The sequence below is a fragment of the Ochlerotatus camptorhynchus genome, unplaced genomic scaffold, assembly GCF_037179485.1.
Source record: "Ochlerotatus camptorhynchus isolate MF236.1 unplaced genomic scaffold, CSIRO-AGI_Acam_v1.1 ptg000014l, whole genome shotgun sequence".
NCBI lineage: Eukaryota > Metazoa > Arthropoda > Insecta > Diptera > Culicidae > Ochlerotatus > Ochlerotatus camptorhynchus.
The window spans coordinates 560,917-587,312 of record NW_027040506.1 but is presented as its reverse complement, the minus strand read 5'-3'; the positions used below and the strand labels follow the sequence as shown (position 1 = coordinate 587,312).

At 41.1% G+C, this 26,396-nt stretch overlaps 1 protein-coding gene across 3 annotated transcripts in view; it reads right to left on the bottom strand.

Annotated features, from left to right (window-relative positions):
- Positions 1 to 26,396, bottom strand: part of ck (myosin-VIIa ck) — an 80,250-nt gene that overhangs the window by 23,117 nt on the left and 30,737 nt on the right. For all 3 annotated transcript variants that reach the window (XM_065222149.1, XM_065222157.1, XM_065222141.1), the window contains one exon: positions 14,453 to 14,499. In XM_065222149.1, the coding sequence (XP_065078221.1) occupies positions 14,453 to 14,470 (18 nt within the window). In that variant the 5' untranslated portion in view covers positions 14,471 to 14,499. The remainder of the gene's footprint in view (positions 1 to 14,452; positions 14,500 to 26,396) is intronic.

Here is a 26,396-nt window from a genome sequence, read left to right as displayed (position 1 = left end):
TTGCTTGGTACAGATGGCTTCGTAACGGGCGGCTTCACGATCGCATCCTCGCACCGCTCCAGGATTGCGCAGCGCTTCTTTAGGAACTCCATCGTGTCCTTGTACGTGGGAATTTGCTTGTGGGGAACGGTTGATTCCCATTCCATCCGGGTTTTGGCATCCAGAGCTGTTGCCAAGAGGTTGACAACGAAACGCTCCGACATACCGTTCATCACTTCCTCCATGAGCTTCAATCCATCGATGTGTCGGGATACTTCGTCGACTAATTCCCGAAGATCCTTGGCACTTGTTCGGTTCATTTTCTTCAGGCTAAGCAGCCCCAGGATGTGTGTGTCTACGATGAGCCGCTTGTTTTCAAAACGTTCTTCCAGCAGCTCCCATGCTCCGGCATAATTATTCTCGTTCAAGGTGCAGACGTCGATGATTCCAGCGGCATTACCAATCAACGCTTTATCAAGGTGGTAAAGTTTGATGGCGTCGGAATCGGTGGATGTTCTCATGACGTCGAGAAACATGGCCTTGAAACGTGGCCAGTTCTCGGGTTTCCCATCGAAGGTGGGAATGGGAGCCTTGAGTGGTTGCTGCTGTACGATGATGCGAGGAATCCCTTCTCGCTGGGACGATGGCATCGGACGAGGTTGCGGCTCGGTCATCGACTGGATTAATGTTTCGACCAACATGCAAGCCTCGTTGTGTTGGTCTTCGAATAGGATGTACGTTTCATCCTGGTCCACTAGTTTTTCGGCGGGAGTCAAAGCGACGATTTGCCGATGAATATCACAATACTCCTGGTAGTGCGTTTCCAAATTGCGTGTGAAGACTTTCAGCTGCACCATACTCAATTGCCTTGCTCCAGCTCCAGATGCTTCTTCAACGGCCTTCCGGATCCTCGTCACTTTGGCCTTTGCTTGCCCACGAAGGTAAACAAGAGTCTTCACTTCAGCCATCTCCTCCTTTTCGTTCTTCACAGGTGTGTGTTGAATTGGCATCAAGCACAGCGATCACCTGCACAACGGTAGGCAGGAACGGACAGGAATAAACACGTTCCACCACTTGCGCACGACGTAAGACGATCGCGTACGTTTTGTTTTGCACACGCGACGACGAACAGGTTCGATTTCACTCGCGACTGTACTTTCGAAGAAACTTGCGGTTTTCCTTTTAGCCAAGCCACAAGAAAATTCTAAAACAAAACTCTGCGAGCTTTTCGTGAGGTAGCAGGAAATCCGATCGGCTGATCACAGCAACGAAAGGCAGGAACTTTTCGACAATCGTCAGATAGTCGAAACGCTGTTGCGGTTGCAACAGAAACGGATGGGATCACACGGATCCGGTTCGGCAGGACCAAAAATGTCCGTTCACGGACACTGGAGATGGTGTGGCAATCCTCGGCTCGGAGGATTCCAGCTGATTTGGCCAATTCCCCCTGTGGGAATGCCAACAGGAACACAACGAAAAGCTCGACTGAAATCCAACTCAACTCATAGCCCTGAAAAGGACTGTTTTGGCTTCGGCTTGTCCAAAGAGGAAAAACGAGAATGAATTAAAACTTTCAACGGCGCTATATTTCGGTGTTTGCTTTACAAAGCTTGTGGACTGTATGATCGCGACGCGCAAAATGCGTCGCTTTAAATGTGTTTAGCTTTCTTATTCTTGATTTGCATTCATTCATTTCGCCTTCATTCATAACCAATCAGCACTCGCTGCACGCTCGTTGGTTTGTGGTCGGTCGGTCGCTCGTCGCTCGGTCGGTGCTGCTGCTTGCATGCTCGTGCCAAGCCAGCGGCAGTGTAAGGAAATGATCAAAGCTTGTTTTCAGGGTCTTGATACAAATTACACATGTAGCACATTAGGGTTAGTTTCGGAAACCGATTACCCGCGGTCGCCTCGGGGTTAGTAGAGTTTTAAAGGATTGGGTAAGTGGTTAGGGCGATTACACAAAACAACTACTACTACTACTTCTACAACACATTACGTTCGCTTCAATCGCGAACAAACTGTGAAAATGGTAAAAGAAGAACATTATCGTAATTCCATTTGTGACGTAATAAATAGCCTAACACATAGTTTTAAACCGGACACTTGACTATTTCGGGGCCTCCCTTAGCTAAGTCGGTAAAGGCGCAACTACACACTTAGATTTCAGCAAAATTTATGTTTGTTAGCTGAGATCTCGGCAAAATTCCCGTTTGTTAGCTGAATCTTGGCAAGTTTTTCACTAAGGTCCAGCAAAATAAAATGCCGAGCTGCTCTGTGGTGCCCATCTCGGCAAAAAATCTAAGTGTGTACAAAGCAAGACCATGATGGAGCAGGAGGTGGCTGGGCTCGATTCCCGGTCCGGTCTAGGATTTTGTTGGGTTGGAAAATGTATCGACTTCCCTGGGCATAGAGTATGATTGTACTTATCACACAAGTATACTAATGCTAAAATGATACAGGCATCGAAAGCTCTATATTAATAACTGTGGAAGTGCATCTGGAACACTAAGTTGAGGACACGCAATAAGCTAATATGCGATGAGCAATAAGCTTGAAATGCAAAAAATGAGAAGTAGAACTTTACCATTTCAATATGTATTACGTGGGATACATTGAATGAAGCCTGTTGAACTGTGTAAACTCATCTTAAAAGCTATTGATGAATGAGTGTTTTGAAAAGGAATGACTTTGCACCGAATGCTATGAACTCCAGTTAGTAAATGCTAACAATTATGATTCTACAATCATCCCGTTGCAATCAACTTATAAAAAAGCCAACATAAATAACAATACATCCACGTAACTAGCAAGAAAGAAAACACCTCAATTTCGTAACTCCGGTCATGCCCACGGCCAATGTTTACACTAGCTTCCTCGTAGTGGATATTTGTGCGTCTGGCTGCTTTTTTTTTTGCTCAGTTGCCTACAAGCTCTAGCTGATGGCATACATAGGTACCTACGAAGTACATCGACTTCCATGTGCTCACGTGCGGACGACCGACTGACGACGGCATAGGTACTCAACTCATTTGCACCGATTGTGGTTTTAGCACGTAATCAGGGTGGGCTATATTTATTTAGTTATTCTGCAGGTTTGGCTCATGCTACTGTGTGTCTTCACTTATCTTTACCATACAATGCCTTATCACGTGCACAATGGTCATGAATTATGTTGGATCATCGGATAATAATACCTTTCTGTTGATTCGAAAAACTATATGAGAACTACTGGTTATGCCAGGCGTTAAGAACAAGTTGATAGAGTACTCATTGATCTCAATACACAAAACCATGACTACCTCAATCAACGGAATTGTCACTCAACAAGGAATGCTTCGTTACCATTTGACCACGCAACGTCGTAATGCGTGAGAAATCCGCCCGCTCTGGCAAAAGTGATAATGGTGCATTTAATTTATCATCCAATGAAGCGATGTGGATGGCGTTGATTACCGATTACCGACGAAATTGGCTGTTTACTGTTTGAAAAGCAATTGACCACAGCGCACAGCTTATTTCTGCTGTAACCGCCACCGAAATCGAACCGACAGTGACAACATTTCAAATATCTACGTGTGCCATTTTTCAGTCATTTACGCCATCAATTGATTATCCGCGTACACGGAACACTTCAAAACAATATCGACTAGGGTAATTGAGCCAATTTTTGACACTAGTGGTCCTATCTTAAAAATGGATTTTCTCATTCTTTAACAAATTTATTTTGACACAACGTTAGAACATACGTACACGCAAATAACACCAGATGTATTTTAAAAGCTGGAGCACTAGAATCAAAACTTGCTCACTTACCCTACCACCTCCATCACCATCATCATCGAAGCTCGTGAACCTCATCTGGGTGTACAAATTGAACATTTAAGAGTCCATATTTTTATTGGCTCTCAAACAGTATTTAATGAACCGTTAAATTTTCGGCATTTTCCCTGCATTGTTACTTCTACCTACTACTGTTTGCTGTGCGCCTCATCTACCTTTTCTTCGCTTGGCGTTTTTCTTTCAATTTGATTGAGGAGCCACGATAAGTGGATTGCGCTTGTTTGCGCGTGGAAAAAGATGACTCCGAAACAGATTTGCTTCCTTTTTTCCTATATAATTAAACGCCTTTCACGTTGAGGGTGACGCTAGTTTCGGCTTGACGATTGCTTTTATCGACGGTTGTTGTCAATGGTTGCTGTCTCTTCTTCCCAGAAGAAAAGAGAGCCTGTTAGGAATTTCAATGAGTTCCTCTATTGCTGCCGATTACATCATTAAGCTCCATCAAGTGTATGAATGTGTTAATATGGCCATTAACAAACAGAATTCATAATGCGCCAGTTGTAAGAATCCGATTAATAAACTGTTGCTGGCCTCTTTTAGATGTTGATGTATGATAAATCTAATGACCTAATAATCATGAATAAAAAATGAGGCCAGAGAGACTTGTGATAATAAAATCACACAACAGCTATGCTTATGTTCAGAAAAACAGAGTTGATCAAATACCTACAAGCGAGAAACAAAAGCTAATGCCAAAATTCCTGAAGAAATATGATCTCTTGGAACTCATGTATGATTCTTATGCGCTTTCAACCCTATTTCACACATAAGTTTTCGTTGTAATCCAATAGTATTTTAGTTTGTTTATCAGTAGTTTCACTGTTCAGTTTTAAAAATTACATGCAAGCGATTGACAGGCACACGCAGGATTGACAATGATGAGATGAACAGAAAAGTTGTCTACAATCAAAGGAAAAGTTCGCGAGTCATAATAATTTTTCGTGAACCTTTCCATCATTAGCTCGGAATTAACAACATTTTTCGTGAACCTTTCCATCATTAGCTCGGAATTAACAACTTCTCAGACCTCCATAAACTACTAGATAATATATCCATACTTGAGAATATTCATTGCAAATATCAAGTTATTTTACGTAACAGTAACAGTTCCCGTTTGAAAAATTATGTATATTTAGCGCACAGTTGTTAAGGCTAGATTTGGTGTATATTTATACGATATTTCATTTCATTTTTAACGTGGTATTGCATAAATTAGCAATGTTACAACCTTGTGAATAATTTCATTGTTTATGGGTAGATTTCGTGATGCTTAAAATTAAGAATTTTTTTCTGTGCGTGTAGACCACCTCTTCCTGGAGCGTTACGGTGTAAAATCAATCACATAAAACTCTGGCCCTGAGCTTTTCTTGTTGACGGTTATGTTACTCAATTTTTAAAATTACCGTAGCCAAATGTTAACCACTGCTAAAAATTGATCAGCTGGCAACTCCCTTTCAGTTAGCAATCCACATTTATATCTCAAAATAATTTTTCCTATTGCTAATCTTGCTATCTACTGGAACATCACAAACGAGTTACGCATAGGTCAATGTTATTGTATTTACGTTGAAGCGTTTGTTATGTACCAAGAAAAAAGTGCGCCGAAGACACCAACAAGATTTAACGTAAAAGTGCACTTTTATAGGCGTTTCAAACTTTTCATCACACTTATAATGCACTATATCACTAGAGGAAAAAACTTGGCTCGCAATGTTTGCTTGTGCAGACAGAATGGGAAAGTTCAACTATTAAATTCGTTTCTAAAATAAATGTCTTCGACAATATCGACATTGCATTCATCACTTTACGCGTGCCATAGAGTTAACAGACAGAGTTTTGGCATAGAAAACAACAGGTTTTTTTTCCTCGTGTAGTTTCTCTTGATTTGCAATTTATGTTCCTTTTAACTTTTAAATTACAGATTCATACAAAATATCAGACGACATCGGGTAAACAAATAGTTGAAAATTGTCTAGCAACGGCGATAACATTTTAACATTAAATATTTCTTAAGTATTTAAAGTATTTGTAATTTTTTCTAGGTATCTGCGATATAGATAAAAGTTTAGAGCGGGATGCCTCTAAAAATTTCCTATAGAAATCACCGAAGTTTATAGATCATTTCAGTATTTTGACGTAAGACTACGTCTGTGATTTCTATATGGGGGTACACTTTGTGAAAACCAAAAATGGAACATATAACAAAATTATTAAAGATTTTGAACGTTAATAGCTCAGCTGCCTTTCGACCAATTTCAATAACTTTTTCACCTATCGATCAGAAATATTTCTACGCATCAATTGACAATTGATTTTCAATTAGAAACTATTGAAAAAGTGGTAAATGTCAAGCGTTGTCCAATGTACAAATAAAAAGTGATAATTTTATCACTGTTTTCATGAAATAAACGTTCTTCCGAACCCAGTCGTCATAATCGAGTACCACTTGGTTGCACATCATTCCGCTTTAACCTCAAAAGATATAAAAGAGCACTGCTGTACAGCCTCAACTCATTTTCGCTTCGAAAGGCGTGGTGAGCAGGCAGCAGAAGCAGCAATAGCAGCAGTAGGAAGCTGCTGGCAGGTTAGGTTGTTCACTCTCCTACCTAACAAGCAACAATGACTGGTCGTGGCATAGGAGGAAAAGGTCTTGGTAAAGGAGGCGCCAAGAGTCATGGCAAGGTTCTTCGTGATAATATCCAGGGTATTACCAAGCCCGCCATCCGTCGTCTGGCTCGCCGTGGCGATGTCAAACGTATCTCTGGTCTGATCATCTGATGATCTCATCTAGTCACATAACCAACAAGGCAACTACCCTTGTGTGGAAGTAGAACCATCGCAAAACGGTAGTAACCAAGCTTCAAATCCTTAAGCAACCGGGCCGAGGCTCTTCAGAGTGCCCATTCGTCGTTGAGTTATCCTTCACTGCGTCCTTCCAACCCGTCGCAGCCACCTAGTCAACCCGTATCCAGTAGCAGTAGCGCCGAGAATCTTCCGAGTGCCCATTCATCGTAGTAAGGTTGAGGTTTTCCTCGCTGCGGCCTTCCAACCTGTTGCAGACACCAGTTCAACCCTGTCCAGCAGCAGACGGGCCGGGACTCTTGCGAGTGCCCAATCATTGAACCGAAGAATATGGGATTATCCTATCCGATTTTCTGATCCAGCTGCCTACACGTCATCATCATCTTCCAAAGGCTTCATCATCTACCATCGACCTTTTTCAGGGCCACCAATATTTTCCAAAAGAGTTAAATTTCTGAACATGCCCCAACTAAAATGCATATCAAAAGGTTCTTTTCAGGGCAATCATAGTCATACTAAAGAGTATAAACTTAGAGAACCCCACTCAAATTCCTATTCCTACACAAAACACAAGCTCCTGCTGCAGTTAACAAATAACATTTATTATATAAGACCACGTAGTCCTACGTCACCATTTCGTACAACCCTATAGGGCTGTCCCGTGTAGTTTTTTTTTATTTACTTACTTACTTAAGTGTCCTGAGCGCCATTCCTGGCGCAAAGGGCCAACGTGAAAGATCTCCATCCTGGGCGATTGTTTGCTTTCGCCTTGACCTGGGCCCAGGTCAAATTCCGGTCGACTTGCTTAATCTCCTTGTTTAGGCTTCGCCGCCATGAGCCCCTGGGTCTGCCTCTGCTGCGATGTCCGGCTGGATTCCAATCCAGCGCTTGTTTGCAGATTTCATTTCCGCTCTTCCGTAGAGTGTGGCCAACCCACCTCCACTTACGTTCCCGAATTTCTGTCGATATCGGCTTCTGGTGACACCGTCGATGGAGCTCGGCATTCGAAATCCAGTTGTGAGGCCACCAAGCACGAATTATATACCGCAGGCATCGGTTGATGAACACCTGCAGCTTCTGTGTGATCTCCGCTGATACGCACCATGTTTCGCTAGCGTACAGCAGTACAGATTTCACGTTAGAGTTGAAAATTCGGATCTTCGTGCGGAGACTAATCTGATTTGACTTCCAGATGTTTCGTAAACTCGCAAAAGCAGCCCTTGCCTTCTTGATCCGTGCACCTATGTCACTCTTGGTTCCGCCGTCCGACGCTATCTGGCTGCCAAGATATTGGAAACTTTCAACCTTCTCCACTTCCTGACCAGCTACCGTAAAATTGGATGGATTTCCCGTGTTGATATCCAACGATTTAGTCTTGCTGACGTTGATGTTGAGACCTGCCGCTGAGGAGCGTTCGGCGAGATCGTCGAGCTTACTCTGCATGTCAGAACGCCGTTGTGATACTAAAGCAACGTCATCCGCCAAATCTAGGTCGTTTAGATGCTCCATTGTAATAGGCTGCCAGAGCAACCCACGGTTCGGCACACGGTCGATCGCACCAACCATTATCTCGTCGATTACGATGAGGAACAGTAGCGGTGATAGAATACATCCTTGCCTCACTCCAGCGACTACCCGAATAGGGTCAGATAGGGCTCCGTTGTGCAGCACCCTGCACGTGAAAGCCTCATACTGAGCTTCGATGAGGTTGACGATTTTATCCGGAACTCCCTTGCGCCTTAGGGCGCCCCACAGGTTTTCGTGGTTGAGTCGGTCGAAAGCTTTTTCGTAGTCAATGAAAACCAAGTAAAGGGACTCTTGGAATTCGTTGACCTGCTCCAAGATTATGCGGAGCGAGACAATATGGTCCACACAGGATCTTCCAGCACGGAATCCCGCCTGCTGCCGTCGGAGAGTCGCGTCGATCTTCTCCTGTATCCGGTTGAGGATAACTTTGCATAGAACTTTGAGAACACAACACAGTAACATAATGCCACGCCAGTTATCGCATACAGTTGGGTCCCCCTTCTTTGGGACCTTCACTAAGACGCCCTGCATCCAGTCAGCCGGAAAAGTCGCGGTGTCCCAGATATTGCAGAATAGTTGATGCAACATTTGTGCAGATAGCATGGGGTCAGCTTTGAGCATCTCTGCTGATATGCGATCGACCCCGGGAGCCTTGTTGGATTTCATGGTTCGGATAGCAGCTTCGATCTCCGGTAGGGATGGCGCCTCAGAATTGACGCGAGTGATGCGTCGCACTCTTGGCGGTTCATGCCGAGATGTTGATGGCTGGTTGACCGACGAAACTTGTAGAAGCTGTTCGAAGTGTTCAAACCAGCGTTTCAGCTGATCAGTGGGGTCGGTGAGCAACTGACCAGTCGCGTCCTTCACTGGCATCCTAGGATTCATCCTTGCTCCACTCAGGCGTCGTGAGATATCGTAGAGGAGACGGATATCGCCTGTTGCTGCGGCTTTCTCACCTTCATCGGCTAGGGAGTCCACCCACGCTCGCTTATCCCGCCTACACGAGCGCTTCACTTCCTTCTCGAGAGCCGAATACAGTTGGCGGGCCTGGTTCTTCGCTCCTCTGGTTCTCGCCCGCTCTATCGCGGCTTTTGCATTTCTCCGCTCCTCTATCTTCCTCCAGGTGTCATCCGTGATCCACTCCTTTCTCTGAGCGCGCAGCTCGCCCAGGTTGTTTTCACTCGTTTCAGTAAAGGCATCCTTGATCGCCGTCCATTGCTCTTCTACGCTGCCACCATCAGGAATATCCGCAGCTCTGGTCTCCAGTTCCTCGACGAATGACCTTTTTACTGCTGGATCTTCCAATCGGCGTGTGTTGAATCGCCGTCCGAGCCGCTCCTCCCGCCGCTGGACCCGCGCGATACGAAGGCGGATCTCTCCAACGAGGAGATGGTGGTCAGACGCGATGTCGGCACTGCGTTTGTTCCGAACGTCAAGAAGGCTCCTTCTCCATTTTCGGCTGATGCAGATGTGGTCGATTTGATTTTCGGTATGTCCATCACGGGAAACCCACGTGACTTTGTGCACTGGTCGATGGGGGAAGAGCGAACCCCCGATCACCATGTCGTTATTGCCACAAAACTCTGCCAACAGCTCACCGTTTTCGCTCATTTCGCCAAGACCATGGCGCCCCATGACACGCTCATAATCCGTGTTGTCGGAGCCGATCTTCGCATTGAAGTCGCCGATGTAGATCTTGATGTCACCTCTCGGAATTTTATCCACGACTGCATTCAGTTGACTGTAAAAGTTCTCTTTGTCCTGTAACTCGGCAGCATCGGTTGGCGCATAACATTGGATTATGGTTAGGTTACGAACCCGCGTTCTGAATCTGGCAACGATTATCCTCTCATTGATAGGTTCCCACTTGATGAGCGCCGCATTTGCTTGGGCGCTAAGCAGGAAACCAACTCCACGGTGGCGGGGAGCGTTTTCACCTCGAATACCAGAATAGAGTAGTACCTGTCCCGACGGCAGCTTGTGTTCTCCAAAGTTTGGCCAACGGACTTCGCTTAGTCCCAGGATTTCGAGCTTCATGCGTCGAGCCTCGCTGGCGAGTTGTGCCAGCTTCCCCTGTTGGGCTAGCGTTAGTACATTCCATGTTCCAATTCTTGTCCGTTGTTTTGCGCTAAAAGTCGTTGCCGTAATATCAGTCCGTGATCTTTCTCTATTGGTTTCTGTAACAGTTGTAAAGTTTCGGGGACAGTAGGTAGTTAGCCTAAGGTCTCCTATCCGCCGTGATGGGGCTGCCATCTTGGGTATAGCTTTCGGGGATAAGCATTTCTTGTTTCAGCCGCTGGATGCCAGGCAGACGCTGTTTGAGCCGCACCTCCATGGTGGACAGACGCTCAGTTATTGTGTAGATGGGGCTGCCATCTTAGATTTAGCTGACACAATACAGCATTTCTTATTCAGCCGCTGGATGCCAGTCAGACGCTGTTTGAGCCGCACCTCCATGGTGAACAGACGCTCAGGCCGTGTAGGCCGAACCCGCTAGGGGCCCCCTAGCAGGTTAAACATTTTTAATGGATATTTTTTAGTTGATCATTTCCCTTGTTTTATGAAGAATATTTATAAATATAAAGGATGAAACGGTCAAGAATTGTTGGACTAAAATTTTGTGTTATTTTTTTTTTATCGTGCGCTTAAAAAACTTGAGCAACCCTCATTTGTAGGTGTGTACGTATGTAATATTGCCGCTATTTTGCTATTGCCATTTACTATTCAGCTGTCAAAATGGCGTGAAGCAAGAGGAACAGGGTATACAAATTTTGCTCGTTCGTAAGCAAAATCCCAATTTTTCCTACGCAGACTTGGCAAAATCGCTGAAGGTGGCCAATTAAAGTGTTTGGGGAACGTCTGACGACTGCTAGGATACCAGTATCAGGAGGAAACCGAAACCAGGATGACGCAGCGACTGGTAGAAGAGTGGCCAGCGTTTTCAAGCGTAATCCTAACCTCTCCATTAGATATATCGGATAGAAGCTGGGAATATCTCCCACAACAGCGCAAATAGCCAAGAAACGAGTCAACATACAAGCTCCCAGGTCAAGAGTTTTACACGGCTACCAGAAAGGGACTGGTTCAAGATAAGTTTAAGCAGAAAAAGTTGTCAAAGTTCTCGAAAAAATACTTTGTTCGGCAGGCACATGTGGGCTGAAAAGCGGATTTCCGTGACAACTGGTACTGTTAACCAAGATATTTATGTAAAGGGATGTTTGCAAAACCACCTGTAGCCTTTTTTGAAAAATTAAAGTTATTCCGTGCTGTTTTTGTCAGACCTCGCTTCCTGTCATTACGGGAAAATGACTCAGGAATTGTACACCCCCAACAACGTCCAAGTTGTACCCAAGGACCAAAAACCCTCCAAACTCGCCGGAGCTGCGCCCAATCGAAAAATATTGGGCAATCGTTAAGCGGAACCTCAAGAAAAACTCAGAAAACAGTTTAAATGAGAAACAGTTCAAAGGAAATTGACGTTCAGCCACCGACAAACCGACGTGACACTTAATTCTGACTTATGCCGAAAATCGTAAACGGTCGATTTAAATGTGCAGTGATCCGAACTGTCAAAACCATAGAATTTTTTGATCTAGATAAAAATATTTTGTCTAGAAAAGATCAGACACGAACCAATTCATAACTTTTACATGCGGGTTCATGGCTTAGCTAAACATTTCCCGCGAACACGGAGCGAGAGTCAGTAGTGTGATTTGGTCAGAAATTTTATTGCTTTTGCTATGGTCATTCATGTCGGTTTGTCGGCGGTTCAGTATCAAATAAGGTTGATACAACAGCGGTACAAAATCTGATGGAAGGTGTGAAACGTAAAAACCGACAGTTCGCATTTGGAAAATCCTGTATTTAAGAAATAAAGTTTGATTATTTATACAATAACATAATCAGTGTGCACTTAATCATGATTGACCAATTTTTAACCGGTTTACCCTTTACTGGCAATTTTACTTATTCATGGTGCCTCCAGATTTATTAATGAGCATTTTAACTTAAATATTGGCACATCTGCCTGTTTTTTTATCATAATCATTGATTTTTTATGAAGCATTTTATTGTTTCTATTGGTGCAAAATATGGGATTATATTTTATTAATGTCGAATTTATAGAAATTTTATCCTTAATTCTGGACAGTGACAATCTTTCAAGATATTGTAAGACGAAATAATTCATATTCCACTCATGAAAAAAACCAAAACCAATTATTATGAATAATACTCGATTACTTTTTCACATAGACGTATCGGCTTTTGTATACAAAGATTCAAACGCCAATTTGTCGAAACTCTTAGCACTCACATTCAAACTAACACCACCATTAACAAGGGTATTGTTTTCTCAACAAGATAGTGTTGTTAGTTCACGTGGGAATGTAAAGAGTTTCGGCAAATTGACGATTGAATCGTTGTTTACAAAAACAGATACGTCTATTTGAAAAAGTAATCGAGAATGCTTTGACTTATAAAGCTTGGGTTAGTTAGAATCTGGACGCAATTTAGCAGAGCCCCTGTTGATCGGGTCTGGAATGTTTTGATAGTCGTTTGTAGATTCATGTCGATTGAAAATAGATGAAATATGAAAGAAGAGAGAAAGAAATTTAAAATTTAAAAAAATGAGCGAAAACAAAAAGAAATAGATATGCCCCCGGTGAGTTTGAGTTCGTTTCTAATTCACCCGGAAGTTGATGATCTGGCAGGGGATCTGCAATTGCGGTTTACCCAATTTTTCACCCCAGGAGACGATGGAGTTAAAGGTACAAGCAAGAGTGCCTGAAAAAAAAACGCATTCTTGCGTTTATCAAGACAGACAAAGGATATGTGAAGTTATGACCTGATTTGACAAGCTGTCACTACACACTGAGCAATTCCCTACAAATTCGCAAATCGGGTTATTTTCGTACTTTTTGATTTGGTTGAAAATTCGCAAAAATGTTCCTTATGACCGACGATGCCATTTTGCATGTTCATATCGCCATTTTGAATCCATCCTTATTTTTGAAAAGGGCATATTGAAAAATATCAAGCTTATGTTCAGAAATTTTTTACTCGAAAACTGTTTGCCCGATCGATTTTGTGTCTTGGACAATATTGCAGATAATAGATGAGACAATTTGAAAAAAATATGCACTCAAAAAAAAACTACACAACTTTTTTTTTTATTTCAAATAAAATCTTAAAAACATTTTTTCCTCAAAAAAGGATTTGTATTTTTCAATTTGTTGATATGTTTAGGGGACAAAAAATGCCATCTATTGCAACCACGTGAAGTGATTCCCGTTTGATTCACACGGCAATCACGGCTCTTATTCTGAGTATCACTTCCTTATCACCGTGTAGTGACACCCGTAATAAGACCCTATATGCCCTTTTCAAAAATAAGGCTGGATTCAAAATGGCGATATGAAGATGCAAAATGGCATTGTCGGTCATAAGAAACGTTACTGCAAATTTTCAACCAAATAAAAAAAATAAACCGATTTGCGAATTCATAGGGAATTGCTCACTACTAAAAAGATCATGTAAATTTCGGTTCCTTGAGACCGACACATGTAAGCGGCCCTTTCGACATAAGAATCAGTTGAAAGGAACGAGAAAATCAATTCAATCAAATGTTATATTATTCGATTTGCTTGTGTTTCGGTTTGAGTACACTGAACTTAACATGAAACGTTTGTTTACATTGCATGATTTACTTCTTAGCCTTCCAAAAAATCAAAAAAATAATGTGAACCTGATTAATGTGCTGGACCGAAATCCGTACACCTCATAAAAAAAATGCCTCGTGTGAGGTGTACGGACTTCAATTCATTTCTTAGGTGTACGGATTTTGGTACCGCATGGTATCTGGCCAAGTCCAAAGTTTCACAATCATCTGGACAATCATCTGGACAATCCATGAAAAATATTAAACAAATGTTAAGATTTAATCTGCAGAGCAAAATTTAAAACAAAATACAGCAGGGTAATATGACCAACATAATTGTTATGGGATTATCAAAATAAATTCAAAGGTTGTTAATCCAGAATTGGAAGGTGTGCAATTTTCATATCAATTGGCTTGAAAAGTACGAGAAGAGACAAATTTTCATATTACCCCACTGGTGCGTATTACACCCAGTTCTCCTAGCTACAGTGAACATATCACGTGACTAACAATCATGAATTAATGTAAAACAAGTAAGTGTTTGTTTTATTCCAATCCCCCTTCTATAATGATAGTTGAAATGTTTATTCAAAATGAGTGGCTTATTTTAATGCGTTAGATGTAGTTCAATCCTGATTCACTTACCCGTGTAACGATAACCATCTTGTCGCCACATTGACTTTCGATTTAATCTGTAACAAAAAGCACAAAATAAAGCATAATTATTCATCACAATCAACAGGGGAAACAAACTATATAAAGATACTAAATTCTTAAGACAAATAAACACAATCGGAAATCTCACCACGAAAAGGGAAAAAAAAGAAACACCTGTGAAAACAAAATATAAGAAAAAAACTCTAATAATCAAGACAAAGGGAAAGTCGGTTGGCAGTATTATTTCTGATTATATTTCACACGACAAAAAGTAAAGTGGAAAACACGGCAGCTAAACGAAAGCAAACAACTAGACTGGAGGTTGGTGGGTGGAACCAGCATGGATTACTGTAATCATAATTTTAATCTCGCGCACAAAATTCACCCTATCTTACTCTTTCACAGCGATACAACATTTGTACAACGTGTCGGAATTATAGCTCATTCTTAGTGTCTTACCTTACTTTATTACTACTGTGTTGTAGCAATGGACCACTTGCCTGTGTTATTATACCTTCAACAACAAAAACAGCAACAATCTGTATCGGTGACCGTAATAGCCCTTTCATTTCAATCGTGCTAGAAAGTTGTTGGCAATCCAGTGAAAGAATCGAGACATACCTAGTGTTTGAAACAATTCCCATCAAATGAACATTTCAATGCAGGAAACATAGATCTCTCGGTGATGTTAAATACTAGTTGAGAAATATCGTGTGAAATCGTCAAAACCGATGTAAATCAAGTAGCAATATCAAACACTGTTGAACAGCTACGAATCGGTGCGAATGTTCGACACCGATTTGAATCTTACCCAGTAATTATTGCTAAATATTGAAAGAAAGAGCACATACCCTACACATTTGGATCCAATGGATGTGGATAGGATTGGTTACTCCACCTTTGATCCATATTGATTATGATTTTTTTTCCACTAACGAAGTACGATGACCTAATTCGAATGATACATCCAAAAGACGTTACGCTACAATCTCGCAAAATAAAAATGAATAAGCAAGCAGAATCGTGAAACGTAAACACGCGAAATTTGCCCGTCCATCGACTGGTGTCCATGCAGACAGCAGAAGACACAAAATAACATACAAACCCAAAGCTCCCAAGAAAATCAAAGTAAAAACATAAAATGTAAAATGATATACTAAGTACCGCTATGTTTAATGATCTCTTCATTTCATTTCCTCCATACACGTACGAATATATGTACAATGTACATCTTCTATGCCCAACAGCGCAACACATATGCTTATGAATTTCCCACACATGCGATCTACAAAGCATACCTACGCTGTTTACGTGTACGATGATCGCTTTTCCCCATAAGTTCCGTCGTCGAGACTTGTTTGTATTGGTACTAGGATCCCCCATATGATCAGCTTGATCCTCATTTCAGAATGGAACACTGACTGACAGATCACCGGACTGGGTGGTGGTCGTGAGTGTCCATCTCTCACAACTTCGGATCTCGTGGGATGGAGCAGCAAAAGGAAGGAAAAAAGGAAAGCCTACATTGCGTGTGTTTAATAAGCGACCGCAACTACCTCACAGACTAACTGACGGACGGTCTGTTGAGTAGTGTGACGTTGACCGCTGGCCGGTTACGGCGGTCGCACAGAAATGGAACAAACTTGTTACGAGCAATGGAAAAACTGGTTCAAGGTGTGTAGATAACTGAGATGATATAAATGAGTGACTTGAATCACATAACTGGACGCTCATAGACCAGTTGTATGTACACAGATGAATTAAATCCAGTATCGAAAAAAATATCTGGTGATTACAGTAATGCTAACAAAACCTCCAGATATGAGGTCATATACATTTGCCGAGTTGACTTTAATCCTCTATTAAGAATGACTGTGGAAAATTCAGACAGAAACTACTTCACTCTGGAATTTTAAACCCAAAATAATAGAAGCATATGCTGAGATTAGGTCCTGTAGCCTGTGAATCAAATGACAATAAATCATGGTAACTTCTAATCAGACAATGCATGAAACTTTTGGCAGGAATTCATGAGGGGACATTCAAAAAACAACATTTATTTGTTTTCCTTGCAAGTAAATGATGACTTCCTGAAAAAAAGTTAACCGAGCTTAGTTTTAGTCTCCTAATTGAGGCGTTCTTCTGTTAGATGGTTTAAAATATCTGCACGAAGATGTTAATTGGAAATATATGATCTACTTTTCCTCACGGCAGCCACCCTCCAATACGCATCTCTGTGTTAAAAAGGTAAAGATTGATGATAGTTTACGGGTCTCACAAAATTTGAAAAGATTGTATAGAAGAAACTGAGATGCAAATACACAAGATGTCCTGCTCAAAGTGTGTATAAACAAGATTACGAAAGAAAAAAAAAACATGACTTATTCTACAAGGATGTATCCGCGTTTTTCTTGTTTCTTGACAGTATATGTACTGTAACTGAAAAGAATGAAAAGTAACCCTCAAATATTATTGCAGATTTGGAAAGTGTGATAAATTACCAAAAAAAAAATTGATCAAGAGTTTATGATTTTAATAGCTCAAAATAGTTTGTCCAAAAATAAGAAAGTGAGTTTTTAAATATCAGTTAATTTGAGAACCACCCTAATGTCGACAAGTACCAGAAGAATTGATTTCTCCGCAAAAAAGCTTCACCAAAGACACCAAACATCCAAATATTAAAACAAAACTAATAATCAGGATGGCTCTCTGAAAACCATTGTAGCTTTTTTAATTCATATTTCTGATGAAAGTCACCTCAGAAAGACGTTTGAAGCCAACCTGGTCTATACAAGGTGTGTAGATCTAGCCCTGACGTATGTGTTGGTAGAGGAAAAAATGTAAACTTTGCGGGAGACGATGGTGAAAACGTCATAACACTCGAATGGAAATTTGCGAAATAAGGAGTAAAACAAATCCTAGCTATTTTTGCATGATGATTTTGCTTGGTTGTATTCTTTTGTAAAGTCGCCGCGAAATATCAGCTGGCAATTTTTATTTTATGATAGCTCCTTACTTGAAAACAGGCAAAAACTCACAAACAGGCTGCTTTTTCATGGTATACAGTGTGATAATTCAATAATCAATAAATTTTCTCAACATTTAGTGGCAGACCATTCATAAATTTTGGTAACATACATAGATTCTATAATCCATATTAATTTTCCTATGCAAGCGTCGATCGAAACAAACGCTATGACGTCACTACAAGGGTGATTGAGTGAACAAAAGAAACGAATCGTGCGAAGCGGAATGAAAGCCGAGTGAAAAACGAAGCGCACCAATACATTCAGGTCTTCAATTCCACACCTTGTATAGACCAGGTTGGTTTGAAGCTTCATGGGACGCATGAAGAAGTTATTCTCAATCGCATTTTAAAAAAAAATGAAAAAAGACAAACTGATCTTGCAGAAGTGAATAAACTTGAATTCGTTTAATTTTATGATATTATATACAATAATATCGAAGACATCATATCAAGCGACAGAAACAATAGCGCTGCGCTTGAGGTGAGGTGGAAGCAACGCATAGACAAATGAGCAAATACACAAACCTTTCTTCTGAGGATGTAATCTTTGCTATCAAATTCATTCGAAGCATTTACCTTTGAGCGGTAGATGACGCGATTGCACCTGTCTCATAGCGTTCGTATTAGAAGATGGAAGAGTTGCCAGTCTTCTTGATTTGTTGTCTTCGATAATATACTTGAAAAGGCGTATTTTTTAATTCTCTAAATACGTCAATTCAAGAGATATATATTTTTACAAAGTTGCTTGAAATTGGCTAAGTTACAACTTTTCCCATAAATGTATACCTATATATCCGCAAATAAAACAAAAAGATTCGAATTCAATAATATTAAGTGCCACTATAGTATCCATTGGCTTCAATATGCGGGCCAAACAGTGAGGAACAAGTTTCTAGAATACAGACTCTAAATGCATCTTTCCTGCTATGTATCTTAACTGACTCCGCCAGTGTTGTCGCAGCATTGAAATCACCTGTAACACGTCATCCGTGGATCCAAGGGATTCAAATGGGAGCCTCAACGAATACCATCTTCCTCTGGATCCCTGGTTACTGTGGGATCAGGGGAAAACTCAAAGTGGATCACCTCGCTGCCATGGGGAGTAGATGTCGCATAGTTACAACGAGCAGCCCCGATCCGGACGCAAAAAAGTGGACTAAATCGATACTTCGCGAAGCTTGGGCTAGTGAGTGAGCTTCCAGAACAGAGCCATTTATCCGCAAGCTCAAGGGGAAAACAAAAAGATGGACATATGTACCAAACTGGCGGGACCATTTTATCCTGTCCCGTTTGCGTTCCGGCCACACACGAGTCACACATAACATGGAAAGAGCACACCCACCTTCCGGAAGAAATGTGACACTTGTGAAGTCACAATGACGGTCGACCACATAGTGATCTACTGTCCCTGCTTTCAGGACATCTGGGACCTATATGGAATGCCATCTAGAAACCGGGACGCCCTGGGAAACGATCCCTCCATGGATGCGGCTATGTTTCATTAAAGACACCAGATTGTCACAACATTTTAACCACCTCAACCACATGACTTAAATTTTGCCAGCAACCAGGAACACAATTGGTATTTCGATCAGGAAAAAAACGCACAAGAAGGACACTAGACACTGAAAAACGATACTGAAAAAAACGATTTATTAATATGTTGAGAAACCTTGCCAGCTATCAGGAAAGCAATTATGCAATATTTTACGCTCCAATCCAATACTCTGTGTACCAAACTTTGTACTGTGGGGAATCCCGCTCTGGAATCCCCACCCCTACCACTCCGTTTTTTCGTGAGATCACCATCTGGAATCCCCACCCCAACTCTGTACTTTGGGGTCTCCCTTAGAGAACCCTACACGGAAACAAATCCGATTCCATTTTCATGAATAAAAAATCATGAAATGAAAAAGCTTGCCATCCCATGAAATCGTAACAATGATTCCTGATTTCGGGATGTAAATTCATGATTTCATAATGCAGAGGAATTATTTAAGACCGCTACAAGCGTTACACGTTCTTGGCAAACCGTGTTCATAAACCGCACTACATAGGTATCTCTTATACGCCTTTTGTCTCCCATCTTATACAAGAACTGATAGTCTAGTGGTCAAAGTATGGGTATAGGGATCTCAAGGTTCTTGGTTCGAATCCAGTCTGATGCTTTATTTAATTCTTTTACATTTTTTGGTTAACAATTAAACCCATGAATTTAGCTCATGATTTCAACTCTGACGATTCATGATTTTGGGAATGTTTGCTGCGTTACGCAAAAGTTGCTCATGATATCATGAATATTATTCATGGTGTATTTTCATAACATGAAAATACGCTGTGTTCATGAAATCATGAGTCATTTTTCTCATTTCGGAGTTCGGATTTTTTTCCCGTGTATTAAATTTAAAAGAGACGAAGCAGGGAAAGACAGAAAGTCTCTATAATAAAAAAATAAATATAAAAAATCTTTCCTGCTGAACCGCTTACAGCAGTAAAAGGGCCTATCGAAGAGTCTGAGGTGCTGCACTGAATCCGATCACATCAGCCACAAAGAGTTTGAATTGGCCAAGCTATCGATTTTTGGGGCATCTCGCAGGGTGGTAATAGGGTGTTTACATATAGGCTGGTTCCCTAACTCAACCAGCTCAACCAACTAGCACGAATTTCAGTAGCTCCTTAAATCTCATGCTGGTAGATGGTGACGCCCTGTTTACATTATGAGGACTACTTTTTAGTAAAGTTTTAGTTCACTAGCACCAGCACACCAGCACTGGAAAGCTGTCCGAACTCGAGGAAATGCAAGCCATCGTAATCGAAGAAGCAGATGCCCACGTAGTTAAGCGATTTCAATCGAATTGGGCAGCTTGAAAATGTCTTTTTCAAGATTCGGATCGTAACACACCCCAAGAATGCTGCGAAGTTGGAGGGAAATATTCCACGTTGATCAGCCCACTCCATATGCAGTTTGTCTCTGCATATTTTCACTAGGACGCTCAACAGAACATGTCATGACTTCAATATAAGGTATGGGAACGCAGAACACGAAGAAGTTACCCATACATTCTACATCGATTAACTAAAGGTCTATTCTGACAGTGTGGAAAAGACTAGACGTACACACTTAGAAAAATTGATGTATATTTAGGTGCTCTGAGACTGACATATACGAGCGTCAATTTTGACATAAAATTGAGTCATAATAGACGTGAAGTTCAGCTCAATCAAACGTACTTTCGAACTTTTCAGTCTCGGAACGCTTAATTTTACATGACATGTTTGTTTACGTCTCCAAGCTTCTCGACCGGACCGGGAATCGAACCCAACCACCTCCAGCATGGTCTTGCTTTGTAGCTGTGCCGTTACTGACTGAGCTTGGGAGGCCTTCTTATCAAATAAAATGTTGAACAACAGGGGTTGGCCAATGTGAGCATAGGCTCTTAATGTGACCAACTAAATGAGCTTGTTTGAGAATCTCAATGTATTGTTATAATGGAGTTTGGCTCTAATTTAAAACTGGTCACTCCCTCGGGGGTTGATCCAAATGTAATCAATGTAGTTTTTGACTATCGATATATCCCATTCCAACCAGTTCTAACTTGATTTGATATGTCACATCCTGAGTAGCATAAAATATATAATCAAAAGCAAATTTTAATACTAAATATAGGAAATCTAAAGCACTCTTTTTGCAATTGGTTTGATCGATATAAGAGGTAAAATATCACAAATAATAATAGCAACGTAAGATATAGGCATATCTTATGAAGAACAGAGTTTTTGAGCTTTATAATAACTAGCCAATATCATATTGAGCTATTACAGATATGTAAAAATATAAAGCCACAGTATGGATTCAACGAATCATGAACCCAGGTCGTTTGCGTGACTGTGCTGACAGCTCAGTTATATCTTCTTGTTGAAGACAAGCAGGAGGAAAAAAGACCAACAGTTTATTTGGTTGTCATGGTTATACTTTTCAAAGACAAAAATAAAGCAGTGCGTATGTTGCGTGATCTTTGCACAAAGAGTGATTTTCAAATTGTCAAAAATATCTCAATTGGTTATGGATAAGATATTATTATTTAGTATGCGATTATATAGTTTGCATAAATGCATATGTTCGTATTATTTGTAAATTCTTTGAAGTAACCAGAGCGTCTAACCCCTGAAGAAGTTCCGGGTGGAGGTATATAGGAAAATAATATCAAAGCTTGCTATCATATCTCATTGAGCTATTGGTTTGATGTTCATTAAATTAGTTCAATAACATAGTAATACAGTGCTTTCCCGATTTTGTCAGTTCCCGATTTTGTCTACCCCCGATTTTGTCAGTTTTTTTTCCCCGATTTTGTAAGCCTGAAGATTTTGCTGAACTTTTTGGCTTTTAAGCATGAATTCACAAGCATTTCGCTCCAAATGACACTTGATTGTTTTGTCGCAACTATAACAGGGGTAACTCAAACAAACTTCAATTATTGCGACACTGCACAGCTGTATCGAGTCCCTCCCGATAAAGGTAACTAGGTGGTGGATAGAGCTGGGATGGCTGCAAAACAATTTATGGGCAGATACCCTATTCAAGAAGAAGGTTTCGTGATCGCCGGAATATTCAAATGCAGTTGCTACGCACCCGATAGACGATGGAGCAGTTCCACGAGACGCTGGTTGGACTTACCGAAGAGCTGATCGGACGAAGACTGGTAGTCATCGGACGAGACTTCAATGCTTAGGCAGTGGAGTGGGGAAACAGGTGTACCAACGCAAAAGATCGCCGGGAATCGATTATCGACGTCATTTTATGCGGACTGCAGTCCGTCGCTGGTGGAAAACATGAATTGGAGAGTGTGTGAAGAATATACCCATAGTGACCGTCAGGCAATCTGATATGGCATCGGCCAACGGAATCCTGTGGCAGTACAGAAGACGAGAACTTGCGTCCTGGAAGACGAGTTGACTGAATCGTTAGGGAGAGCATGTGACACGACCATGCCGAGGAAACTGGAGCTAAATAACAGACGGCCTCCAGCTTACTGCTGCAACGAGGCAATTAGCACCCCATGTGCTAGTTGTCTCAGAGCCAGAACACGTGTTCAGAGAGCAAGAACAGAAGCAGACAGGGAGGAACGTAGAGGAATGTTCCGAGCACATAAATGAGAGATAAAGGAGAGCATTTCAAACAGTCAACTGGAGCTGGGTTGAGACGCTGCTGCCACCGACGCACACCGTGTCGGTGACGAAGATCAGATGTCAAGTCATGCCCGCTGAAATGTGTTTAGAGAACCTGAAAGTCATCGTGGAAGGACTTTTCTCGAAGCACTTAACTTAACTTACGAGAAGGCAGCGAAGGCCATCAACGCGGTAACCAGAATCATACCGAACATCTCGGGACAGGCAAGTGTATTTACGTTGATACTGAGATATGGAGGTTCAGCCTTGGTTGTAGCGCTGAAAACCAAGCGGAATTGAAGGAAACCGAACAGTACGTACCGGCTCAACAAACCGTACGCAAGTCGCAAACTTTTCGAGACATTTAGTGTACCCTTTGTTGTAAGAATAGTAATCAGCAATTCTATTAATAGTGGATATATAATGGTTAAACTTGATTTCAAAATCATTTTGATGGATAAAATATTGAAAAAGAAAACTGCCCGATTTTGTCAGCTTCCCGTTTTTGTCAGCCTAAAATTTCAGAAAAATAGGGAAAGTACTGGGTCTCATTTTGTTATCATAACACAATTTGATATTTTTATTATATTTGTAATTATTTATTTTCACACTGCCGTACTCTAGCAAAACTATCAACCTATCCTCTTCAGAGCTTGCTCTAGTTAATGAATTATCACACTAAAGCTTTATGTTGATATTAGTATAGCATTTCCATCCAAAACTGAAAATCGTAAACTTCATATATGAAGTAACAAAAAACACTATGAAGATTAGTGATAGTAAAATTAGATATTATTTTGCTCTGGTTTTGCTATTCCTCTCTACCCGAGATGATGGGTTTTGACCCTAGTCAGAAACTGGCCTTAAGCACGCGGATATCATTGCTCTTATTTTTAAATTCTGATTAAATTGAATCCTGCTAGTTAGGGTTGCTTTGACTCACTTCGCAATAACAAATGTTTTCTCGGAATGATTTTATGCTATGATTATATAGCATAATATATATTACATTTAATGTTAATTGCATTTCCTATCATCCTCCACAGCAAACACTGCAGAGAATAATATAAGTTGACCTTGCAGATGATGCAATCATTTTTTATCTTTTTTTATTTCGTGTTCTGTCTACGCTTTCGACGACACAAGCAAGTATTTTATTTCTTGTAGAACGACGCTTGCACCTGCCACGATTCTCTCTAATTCTAATTACCGTTCAAATGAAAAAGCATAGGAAATCGAGTTATCGTACTATGAGCACTTCTTATTCGTGTTTAGCTTATCCATGTTCCAAAGCATGGAGAGAGCAGTGGAGAAAGCACAGGTCTGATAGTTGCAACGTTCATGGTTCGAGGCCAGTCCGGCAACCTTTTTCTTTTCTTTTTTTCGGCATAATTAATTTTACTCACTACTGCACTCCATACTTGTGTTTCCATTTTCTTGCATTGGACCGCAGCTCGGTATATCTAATCCTCCGTTAATGCGGTCACAACTAAGATCCTGCGATGATGAATCCCTCATTATTGTAAGCTAATCTTACATCCCCCGGTTGGTGTACTTGCGAGTTACAATAATTTATTTGACACATAAAAACTGTAAATTTCGCTTCCAGAGTGTCAGAGTCAGCGATTTTATGATTCATGAACGCTCACTTTGAGTGAACGCTCAAGCTTCATAAAATCGCAGATTGTGATTCTCTGAAAGCAGTACAAAGTACAAAATATCATTATTGCATCATCTGATTCCATAATAAATAAAAAAAAAATTATAGTGAAGTGAGTCGAAGCTACCCTGCTTCTAGTCTTGTTCCGGTTAAATCTCCGGAACCAGTTGACCGGTTTCAAAAATATCTCATAGTGATAAATGGGACCTTTCATTGGCGGTTGTTGCATCAAATTAGGTGCAGTGGTTGCTGAGAAACACGAATTAATTTAATTTGCCATGGACGCACATAGACACATACTCACATATACAGACAGTTGCCGATCTCGTCGAGCTGAGTCGATTGTTATATAAAACATGACCCTACGTGTTTTGGATGTGATGTGATGCACCGAATATTCGGCCGAATATCAAGTTATGTGCTTTACAAATTTGGATAAAACGCGTTGTCGGTCACTTGTTAGCTGAAAAAAGGTCGAATATCAGATATCATTTTGGTGTAAATGCTGAATACCTGACTAAAATAGCAATATTCGGTGCATCACTAATATGTATACCCTTCTCTGTAAGAAGGGTAAAAAGACCATGAATTTAGGCATGGATCGATATTCTGTGATTTAACATTGGTAATAACGAAAATGTCAAATTTTCAATGCATGAATGCGCTGCGGTTCCATAACCAAAAAGTAGCGGATTTAGGACACCTACTTCTAGACATTATCATAAATGGAAAGAATTAACAAAGGCATAACTAATCCTAAATAACAATTCCAACGCGAGCATGACGTTGCTCTACTCCAATAACTTGCTCACACACAATTTGACCTTAAAGCTCACACCCACTTGGTTCCATTCTTCGACCATTTTTTGCAACTTCCTTCTATGAATAGCGATTTTTTTTTCTGTCTATGCCCAAAACAAAACACAAACTCTGACAACTTTTTAAGATCTCCTCAACGATGGTGCAGCACAATGAAATCGAAACTGCCTGCAAGCTTCTTCTTCCCGCAACTAATATCGTTTCGAATGATGCGCATGGGACAGCGCAGTTCATTCCAAACGTTTCATCAAACTCGGGTTTATGGGAGAAGTATGAAAAACCCCATTTAATAGAAATGAAAACAACACTCATTTCCTCCGAAAAATGATGCAATTTTGTTGCTTTTTGCTACCCCGCGACTGGCGGTTGCTGCCGTCACTGAGGCTGTTGTAACCAACGTCAACGCTGCTTTGTAACCGAGGAGACGAAAAAAAAAGAAGCATCATTATTTCGTCAATTTATATGGCCGCTTAGTTGGTTGCTGCTCCGCCTCATCTTTGCCTTCAATACAAGAAACGCTGCCAGTCTTTACAACAACAACAACATCGACGACTGACGGTCGGATTATATGATTGCTTTTCTCAGCACATTATATGTCACAAATGGGGCTGTTGGCTACACATCTTTCACTACAGTGGATGCATGTTTGCTGGGGTGATTCATCTGAATTTATATCCCATTCAAAAATAGACTCCAGCAATCAATCTTCACTCACGGGGAGCAATATATGAAAGCCCTTAAATGACTTAATCAAAAAAAAAAACCTAATCGAAGCGACGAACCCCCATCATCGCCACAATTCAAGATCAATGGCATTTACAAGGTACCTACATACTACATTGCAAGATAAGTCGTCTCATGCATACGCCTTCAGTTACAAGGCCCACATGAGGAGGAAATATTAAAAACATAACTACACTTCCACCTATTATGCGATGAACGGTTCACATCGACATTGATGGCGTGTAATAGGAAGACTAAAAATAAGAAAATAAATCATCAGTAGTCAGTACAGTAAGCAGTCAATAGTAAAAAAAAACCGCCGCCGGCCGGAACGGCAGCTCGCCGACAGTAGGTACCCTACACGAATTATTCGCCTATCGGATGCCTGCCGTTGTTGTCGTCGATAGTTGAGCTACCATTTCTCGGAGGCTCATATTACCGGCATGATGTAAACGGAGAACTTTTACAATGCTTCGACGTAATCGGATTTTCGCAGCACAAAACAATAGCCTCCGGGCCGTTTTGAGGGTGAGTTG